The sequence below is a fragment of the Cyprinodon variegatus genome, unplaced genomic scaffold (genome assembly GCF_000732505.1).
Source record: "Cyprinodon variegatus isolate N-32 unplaced genomic scaffold, C_variegatus-1.0 Scaffold402, whole genome shotgun sequence".
NCBI classification, from domain to species: Eukaryota; Metazoa; Chordata; class Actinopteri; order Cyprinodontiformes; family Cyprinodontidae; genus Cyprinodon; species Cyprinodon variegatus.
The window spans coordinates 132034-141788 of NW_015150855.1; the positions used below are offsets into that span (position 1 = coordinate 132034).

General features: G+C 44.5%; 2 protein-coding genes across 3 annotated transcripts in view; one reads left to right on the forward strand and one right to left on the reverse strand.

Moving 5' to 3' along the window:
- Positions 1 to 2093, forward strand: part of crebl2 (cAMP responsive element binding protein-like 2) — a 4273-nt gene extending 2180 nt beyond the window's left edge. The window contains exons 2-3 of the mRNA XM_015387753.1: positions 905 to 1102; positions 1559 to 2093. Of these exons, the coding sequence (XP_015243239.1) occupies positions 905 to 1102; positions 1559 to 1705 (345 nt within the window). The 3' untranslated portion in view covers positions 1706 to 2093. The remainder of the gene's footprint in view (positions 1 to 904; positions 1103 to 1558) is intronic.
- Positions 2094 to 2711: 618 nt separating this feature from the next.
- On the reverse strand, positions 2712 to 9125 carry gpr19 (G protein-coupled receptor 19). Of its 2 annotated transcripts, none has more exons than XM_015387754.1 (2): positions 8880 to 9125; positions 2712 to 4544 (listed from the first exon to the last, which is right to left on the reverse strand). In XM_015387754.1, exon 2 carries the CDS (start codon positions 4516 to 4518, stop codon positions 3253 to 3255), a length of 1266 nt encoding a protein of 421 aa, XP_015243240.1. In that variant the 5' UTR covers positions 4519 to 4544; positions 8880 to 9125; the 3' UTR covers positions 2712 to 3252. The 2 variants fall into 2 exon arrangements, with proteins under 2 accessions (XP_015243240.1, XP_015243241.1); XM_015387755.1 differs by having other exon boundaries at positions 8674 to 9125.
- Between the last annotated feature and the right edge of the window lie 630 nt (positions 9126 to 9755).

A 9755-nucleotide genomic window follows, 5' to 3' on the forward strand; every position in this document is an offset into this window, starting at 1 on the left:
GCACGGCTAGCCCTGCCCCTCCATGGTTAGCACGGCTAGCCCTGCCCCTACATGGTTAGCACGGCTAGCCCTGCCCCTACATGGTTAGCACGGCTAGCCCTGCCCCTACATGGTTAGCATGGCTATCACTGCCCCTACAGAGTTAGCACGGCTAGCACTGCCCCTACATGGTTAGCATGGCTATCACTGCCCCTACAGGGTTAGCACGGCTAGCCCTGCCCCTACATGGTTAGCACGGCTATCACTGCCCCTACAGAGTTAGCACAGCTAGCCCTGCCCCTACATGGTTAGCATGGCTATCACTGCCCCTACAGGGTTAGCACGGCTATCACTGCCCCTACACGGTTAGCATGGCTAGCACTGCCCCTACACGGTTAGCATGGCTAGCACTGCCCCTACAGGGTTAGCACGGCTAGCCCTGCCCCTACATGGTTAGCATGGCTATCACTGCCCCTACAGAGTTAGCACAGCTAGCCCTGCCCCTACATGGTTAGCATGGCTAGCACTGCCCCTACACGGTTAGCACAGCTAGCCCTGCCCCTACAGTGTTAGCACGGCTATTAATGTCCTACTTCGTTAGGGACTAATTTCCTACTGGGATCAGCTTTATAATCATGTTTAAAAGTTCCCTTTTTGTTCATATTTCAATCGTTTTCTCATCAGTGTGTGAGAGAGGAGGTAACCCTCGGCATAGGGTAAGGTGAAGATGGGGACGAGCACGTAGGACAGCCTTATGCAAACATATCCCCAGAATTAGTGACAAATAGGAGGACCACTTATTTAGATGATCCAGCCCGAAAAAGAACATCCTTTAAAAGTAAAGTAACAAAGTATTTGTACTTTGCTACTGGACACCTCTGGTCCTGTGTGGCTAAACTGACTGCTTTGTTTCCTCTACCCTCAGATGGTGGCCGGAAAGGTGAAGAAGCCCGGAAAACGAGGCCGCAAGCCGGCAAAGATCGACCTGAAGGCCAAACTGGAGCGGAGCCGGCAGAGCGCCAGAGAGTGCCGAGCTCGGAAGAAGCTGCGGTACCAGTACCTGGAAGAGCTGGTTTCTAGTAAGGAGAGAGCCATCTGCGCCCTGCGGGAGGAGCTGGAGATGGTGAGGCCTGTTATTACACTAAGCAAAAGCTTTTGTCTTTAACTAAAATATAGATAACGGATAACTCTAAAAAGCTTTTAGTTGAAATTATACATCAGAACTTCCACTTTCCTCCGAACACTTCATCTTGTTCAGGTTCTGCTCACTGAAACTGGGCTGATTATTCCTGTTTGGTTCTGGTAAGACCTGGATCCCTCCCTCCATGTCGTGTTGCTCTGTATGACAGCACCAGTCAATAGCTGCAGCTGCAGCTGATTTGTCTCCAGATGCTGATTCCGGCTTCATGGTGTTCTTTTGTTCCTGTGATGCAAAGACAAGAGAACCAAGCAGTTGTTCTTCTCACTAATAACTGCAGGTGTAGAAACTCCAAACCTGAAGAGCTGATTCTGAACTTCAGGGGTTGTTCGCTGTGCTTCATCAGTGGTTTGATCTCCTGATCCTGCTTCTCTCTTGCAGTATAAACAGTGGTGCTCCGCCATGGACCAGGGAAAGATCCCCTCGGAGATCAAGGCTCTTCTGACCGGAGACGAGCAGAAGATTCCTCAGAGCGCCAGCAGCACCAAAGCGTCAAAGAACGGGAAGAACAGCAGCGCTCAGAGTTAAACCATCAGCGGCGCTTGTCCTCCACCTTAATTACTAAAAGCTTTCCGTGACCTTTCAGCACCTCTGTGACCTGGATGCAACCCGGATCCCACCCAGCAGGCCTATTCCTCCAAACCATTAGAAATGTAACGTTCATCAGAAGATCCTCCTTTCATTCTGTCTTCACTGATCTCATCTCCTGTTTGTCTGTTGTGGCTGAAATATGGCTGAGGTCTGCTATCTTCCATCACCTGGTTGTTTCCAGGTCACATGACCCGCTGACGGCTTCCCGCTGCTCAGAAGAGGATGTTTTGATTTTTATCTTCTCGCTAAATGTCAGTGTTTCTGTTGTAGCGCGATAGATCCGATGTTTCAGCTGGTTCTGGATCACATGGAGCCATGTTTTAGCAGCTTCTGAATCAGCCTGTTCTGAACCAGCTGGGAAAGGAGGGAATGAGAATTGATCACCTGCTTCTGCACCAAGGATCAGAGATAACTGGTTTTGCATTAAGTGAAACTTTGGAGAATCGGGTTGTGGGTTAGCTGGGTTTGGATCAGTGGATTCTAGACTTGCTAAAGACCTGGATTAGCGGTTCTGGGTCAGCCAGGACGTTGTTCAGATAGCTGGTTATGGATCAGATTGCGACAATATTTTCTAGATCCAAATAAACGCTGTTTCTTGATAGGCTGCTCTGGTTCAGCAAATCCTGAATCGTCTAGATTTGGATCAAACAAAGAATGTTAGTTTTTATTTTTTTTTCTATACTATTCACTTCTGGACCCAACAGTTTTAGGTTAGCTGGTCCTGAACCAGTTCTGTGTGTCATTAGAGCAGGAAACCTGTTTCACAAACAACTCCAGATCCTTTTTGTTTTCTTGTCTTTGTCTTAATGATGTAATCTTTCCTGAATGTTGTCCACTTTCTTTGTTGTAGCAGAAGCACTTTGTGAAACCTAAATAAACTTTGTAGCTCTTACCAAACTTTGTCAAAGCAAATAAAACAGAATCACTCTGATGAAAACTCTCCTTTTTATTTAATCAGCAGATGTTTATATTACTGCACATTTTCACAATGTTTACCTGGACCAGGCTCGGAAATATTTCCTGGAGGCCCCCCTCCCAGTTCCTCTGCTTCTACTTCCTGTTAGTAACAGCTAAATATAGCCTACAGCGCCACCTACAGAACACACTATATCCATATATCCCAGCCTCTGGGACAAAATAAAAAATCTTCCTCCTTTGGTCCAGGTAATGAGGTAACCAGAGGTTCTGGCTCTTTTAGCATCTAATAAAGCAACAAAGCACATGATGGTAGCAGTAGGACCAGTTTTTACAAACATTAGCTTCTAGCACACAGATTACAGAAGCACTTGTTGAGAATGTCCACTGGCTGTGTAGATGACCCAACAAGAAAACATGTTTGAGACACCGCGTTGGAAACCATGGCAACCAGAAGGGATGGACCATCATAAAGTAGCCCTTTACACACAAAGAAACACATTCTGGGAGTCTGAGTCGGTCCACTGGCCAACATGGCTCTTGGGTTGGTTCCAACTGTCCCAAGTAGCTCATACAAAGGTGTTGGGGGGATTGGTGTTGGTGGGCCAAGCTACCTTTTTTTCCTTAGTATTCCGATCAAATGCATCATACACAGAGTCCTTGGTGATGGTCTTTGCTTGGACTGGGATCTCAATCACCCCAACGTAGTTCTTCTTGGCCATCCGGGAGCTGGCGGTGATTGTGTAAGCATTACTGCGGTAGCACTTCATGGACGACATGCAAAAGGTCTCCCGCATGCCGCGCCTGAAGTTTGCATTGTACACGGAGTACAGGGTAGGTTTGGACGCCGTGGAGCTGAAGCAGATCCAGGAAATGGCTGTGAAGAACAACAGTTCCTGCCTACCAGGTACTTGTGCCTCCTTAGGGTGCCACAGCTGGGCCACATAGAAGGGTGTCCAGGTGAAGAAGAAAACAGAGTTTAGCATGAGGAACATCTTGATGGTCTTAACTTTAGTCCGCGGGACAATGTTCATAGTCCGACGCACCGTAAGGCCGTCGGCTCCGATCCTCCAAACGTAGCGGACCACCCGCTGGTAGAAAGCTACTATGAGTCCAACCGGGACCACAAATCCTATCAGAAGGTGAAATGCAGCAAAGGTTATGCTGCCCCAACTGTCTGGGAGGAAAAAGTCACAATGACTGTCTGTGGATCCATAAAAGAAGAAACAGGGGGAGATAAAGGCGGCATCAAACAACCATGAGGCCAGAATCATCTTCTTTGCCTTCTCTCTGGACACTTTGAAGCTGAGGGGATAGACAATGGTATAGAAACGGTCCACAGAGATGGAAAGCAAAACATAAACCTGAACACCGGGACACAAGTGCTGCAGGTAACGTACAATCTTACAGGCAGCAGCGCTCAGCGGCCATTGTCCTGCGGTGACCTGCAGAAGGACAAACGGAGCCCAGCCGAGGCTCATGAGCAGGTCTGCACAAGCCATCGACACAACAAAGTAGTTGGTTGTGGACTGAGTCCGTCGGCTCCTGTGGATGACCAGGCAAACCAGAGCATTTCCCAGGATGGAGACCAGCCAGAGGACGCCAAAGACCAGGCCCAGGACAGCGACCTCTCCTTGGGTCAGCTCACTGGAGGCAGAGGTGTTGGGCTGGCTGAAGGTCGAGCCCTCGAGGCTGTAGAGCGGAGTGGTGGGTAAGGTGGCCAGGACAGTCGAGTTTTCTCTCTTGGAGTAGTTAAATGACATCTGATACATGAGGACTGGAGAATGGAGGGAGGGATTTACACCAACTCTGTTTGTTGACTGAGCATAAACCATTGCTGTACAGCAGCATTGGAGATGAGCTGTGGAGACACAAAAACAGGAGGTCACTACAACAGACAGGAGTGTTCACGCAAGTATTTCTTACTAAACAGCTGCAGGTCAATCTGAAGTACCGGTCGCTAAGCATTTGTTCCCCAAACTCATCGATGGAGTTTGTTTTTATACATCCAAGAGTTCCGAAATCTTAAAGTTGAAGGGAAGCAACTGTTCCAAGCGTTGCATTTCCAGATTCTCCGGAGTGGTGCACGACTTGTGATTGGCTAGTCGTGATTGGTCATTTATCAAGAGGGCGGGGTTGTTGGGGCGGAAGGTTCTAAAGCAGGTTTGTTTGTGGCTGGTTTGTCAGAAGCATCTTGCTAACCAGTTAGCAACTTAGTGCTAGCAGGTTCCCAATGGGAAATTCCATTGGGACCAAGTAGCACTACATTGGTGACTTAGAAACGACACTGTCAACAAACGCTATGGACAGAGGAAACATGCAAGAGGAGGAGAGTTTAGTGTCGGAGGTCGTGGATGAGTCATATTAGCTGCGATATATGAATCAAGATGCTATGACCGAAAAAATTTGACAGATGACCGTTGATATATGGTTGGCTGAATGTAGGTGTACAGGCTGACGTATAACTAACTGGCCTGCAGAAGATAACGAAAAAATAAAAGATTTTAAGACAGGATTTTTTAAAAACAGAAATTTTCTAAATTTTGGGAAAATGTCGTCTGATAAAGAGTACATTTATAAACATGTTTAAGCCAGAATGATTTGACATTTAAATATGATTTCCCTATGACTTTAAGTTCTCAGTGACTCACGGAGAGAAGGATTTATTTGCTTCTACTATAGCCCCATTTACACTACCCTCTGAAAACTGAACCGTGCAGAGCTCGGTTCCTTATGACCGTTTACACACCGAGCTAACATTGTTCTTGGCCTCCTAGTGACAATCTGTTGCTACTACTGCTCTCTAGAGGTAAACAAGCAAATCAACATGGCGGCACCCGTAACATTCAGGAAGTTTGCGGAGAGTCAGACGAAGAAGGCAGCCTTTGGTGAATTTACTTGACAGTCGGCTTTTGGGAAGTGGATAGGACAAACGATAGTCTAATCAGGGCTGACGCAGGAAACAACAACAGGAGGCTGCTTAGCAGAATCATGACTGGAAATCCTGTGGAACAGTAGGGAAGCTAGTATTTTTATGAACGTCTGAAATTTCATGATTACGGAGGCTTACTGTGAGGAGATGCTGATGCGCTCTTTGTTATCTGAGAACCAACCAGAACTGAACTGCTGGTTACCTTGGTTACCGTGCTCGGACCGATCTCAGCACGGTTTCAAAAGGCTACTGTAAATGAGCCTTATGTTTGCTACCCTGGCTAGGCTAGCATTAGCATTCATGCTTCAAACTCAACATAGGGGTTTTAGCTGGTAAAGTCATGTGGGTTTGATGAGGTTTGACATGTCTCTTAGTAGCAGCTTGTTTGTTGAATCCTTTGAAATGTTGATTTGTAAGCACAGAACAGGAAAGAACCTGAAATTTAAACTGACGTCAAAACTATCAAAGCTTTTCAGCCATCCCTTTGGGGAGCAGTGGACTGCCTTTGTGTGGCCCCCAGGGAGCAGTTTGGGGTTAAAGGAATAGTACACTCAAAACATGATTAGCCTTCATTTTCTACTCACCCCCATGCTGAACAACACTCTGGAGTACTTTTTTGATATCTCAAATGCATCTGGAGATCTGGGAGGCTTCTTGCTGTCTGCTGACATTCAAATAATGGAGGTCTATGGCGCCCGAGGCAGAAAGGTCCATAAAAGTCCACAAAAAACGTGTCAATATTCCTCCATACTGCTCGTCCAATGTATTCCAAGTGTCCTGAGTGGGTAGCATCCAGAATTTACTCGAAACGAAGTCATTTAGAATGTTTTTAGAGCATAAACAGTAATGTATAGGATTTCCTGAAAGCGCGCGCCTGCGCGCTCACAACGCTACGGAAGCCGGCAGACAAACCAGATGAAAGTGCGCATTCAGCGTCTGCTCTGCCAATAATGCAAGCGTAGAAGAAGAAATGTGCTGTTTACCTGTGCAAAGAAAGAAACAACGAAAGAAAAATTTCTGAGGACTTCAGTGTTGAGGAAGAGCATGAGTTCTTTGCCGAGCTGAATGAGCACTTTCATCTGGTTTGGTCTGACGGCTTCCGTAGCGTCGTGAGCGCGCATGTGCGCGCTTTCAGGAAATCCTATACATTACTGTTTATGCTCTAAAAACATTCTAAATGACTTCGTTTCGAGTAAATTCTGGATGCTACCCACTCAGGACACTTGGAATACATTGGACGAGCAGTATGGAGGAATATTGACACGTTTTTTGTGGACTTTTATGGACATTTCTGTCTCGGTCACCATAGACCTCCATTATTTGAATGTCAGCAGACAGCTAGAAGCCTCCCAGATCTCCAGATGCATTTGAGATATCAAAAAAGTACTCCAGAGTGTTGTTCAGCATGGAGGTGAGTAGAAAATGAAGGCTAATCATGTTTTGGGTGTACTATTCCTTTAAGGGTCTTGCTCAGAGAGCCAGAGTGCAGTCTGTGGGAGTGGGGCTCGAACTCAGAACCTCAGGATTCCAAGCTCTATGCCCTAACCACTAGGCCGCTTCATCCCTGCACTGCCCCTGGTCCTCCTGGGCAATGTACAGTTGTTGGTTAGACAATGAAGACTCTTGACTCAAAGACTAGAAAAGCAAGTGGTTGGTTAGTAAATCCATTGATTCCTGAGAGCAGATAGTTGGTAAGTGTTTTGGTTTATTAATATTCCTAGACAGGTTCATTACCAACCTAAAACCAATTAATCCTAATTTCCAGCCAGAAATCCCACCGCTCTTGTTCTCCAGTAGCCAACTGGGATGGGTTTGGAATCTGCAGGGATCCCAGTCTCCTCTGAGGGAACCCATTAAGGCTGCAAGGAACCCATGAGACAAAGCTCTGTGTTTACAGAGGCTGTCCTGGTGACTCGGCTGGATTTACTCGTTAGCAACCACTTCCAACCCCTTTACAGCCATCCAAACTAGTCACAGATAGAACACCTTTCATCTTTATGTTAGAACCTAGGCCTAACTTTCTGAAGGACTGGTAGACATGTCCCAAACAATAATTTCAATACGTAGACTTGTCAACAATATGTGGAAAAAAATTCTAAATTTGATTTTGCTGCTTTTGAACTGATGCAGCTGAAAGGGGAAAAATCCATCAGTCAATCAACATTTTTTCTGGATGCATTAATGGATGAATGAAACTGAAATTGTGTGCACACTAGGGATGCATGATATATAGCTGTTGGGATCAGAATCGGCTGTTATTCATCCTTTTTTATCCATTAATACCCATAAAAATAAATGTTTCTATTTTGGATATTTTGGATCTTTCGTGTTCTCAACAATAGGAAAGATTTCAATAAGAATATGTTTGAGCTCAATTTTGGAAAATAAACAAAATAAAAGCGTCGAGTAACTGTAGGTCCATCAGCCTCCATCCTTAGAATCTCCAATAACTTTCATCTCAAAGTTATACCGTTGTGTTAGAAAACGTTTCTGGACCTTGTGGATACATTTCATTTGAGTTTAAAGCTACATAACAAATCAACACAGTTGTGTTTAAATCCTGGATAAACAAGCTGATGATGTTGCTGGAATTCAAACTTTTTTCTGTGTTAAAGCATTCAGCTGGAGTCATTTTAGATGTAGGTGAAACTTTGCAAAAATGCACAATTCTGTATATAAAAATGCATAAAATGTATTTAAAAAACAACCATAATAATAAAGCATCATTCCGCCTGTCTGAAGGGTTATCATTTTTCCATATTATAAAAATTCCCCATAAATATTATCTCCCAAATGAAAGGTTCAGAGTCAGATGTATTTGCCAACATCATGTTAAAATAAGGAGATTGAATTTCCACATTTTAATTATAAAAGAAAGGAATATTTTTTAAAGGAATTAAAAAGTTAAAATCTTTAAAAAAGATCTAAATTTTCTAGAGAAAAGCCAGCTGTGGAGCAGAAAGGATGGTTTCTATGGTAACCATCTGATCCGTTTGTTGTTTATATTCAGATCAGGTTTATTTATTGATACTGTTAATATTTTGTTCTTGATTTAAACCTTAAATCTGTTGCTTGGTGCCTCTGGATGCAGCTTAGAACACCTGGATGATCCAACATGACGGTTCTGATCGTTTTCTGAGAATCAGCTGCAGCCTCCATCTTCATCACCAACCTGGGGCCCCGCGTGGAAAAATACCGACTCTACCGTTCACACCGGACCTGCTACCGAACCAGTAGAACCGAACCGAATCGAACGAATCTTACATGCTCTGCATCACTTCCTGATGTGGTTCTTCCTTCTGGGAATCTGGACCTCCATCCAGATCGCACGTAAACAAGCCTCAGCGTCACCGAGGCGGTCTGAACGGAACCGGAACCGAACTGATCCGGTCCGGTTCGGCGGCGTTCCGTGTCCGTTACAGAGTTCGGATCAGCGGAAGGGAAAATCGCTTCATCCTGGTGGTTTTTAACAGAAGGAGGAAGAGGAGGAGGCGGACATCATGGCTGTCCTTCTTCAGGATGCTGATGATGAAGACGCGCAGGGCGGGCTGAGCGCTTTCTGGGGCCGCGGGCAGAATTGAATGGGGGGAGCAATAAAATAATGATTAAAGTGATAAAAAATGTTTGGTTTTAAATATTATTGTTTTATTTTGTCAATAATATGAAGATAAAATTTAATTCATAACAAAAACATAACTGTCCAGAAATGCATCAATAATCACGTTTAAGTTTAACACTTAAAGTCGTAGGGAAGTCACCTAAGGACATTTTACAGATGGCTTAAAACCAGTTAAAATCTAATTAAATCCAGTCCAAATCAGAGCTTAAAGTCGTAGGGAAGTCATATTTAAATGTCAAATTATTCTGGCTTAATCATGTATATAAATGTTTATATAAATCTTTATCAGACAATATTGTTGCCAAATTTAGAACATTTATATAAAAAAAAATCCTGTCTTATCTGTGTTTTTTCTCGTTATCTTCTGCAGGCCAGTTAGTTATACGTCAGCCTGTACATCTAAATTAGTCCAATCATAGCCTATATTAACGGTCATCTGTCAATCAATTATTTTCGGTCATAGCATCCTGATTCATATGTCGCAGCTAATATACGCAACGGTTGAAATAAGAATCATTTCC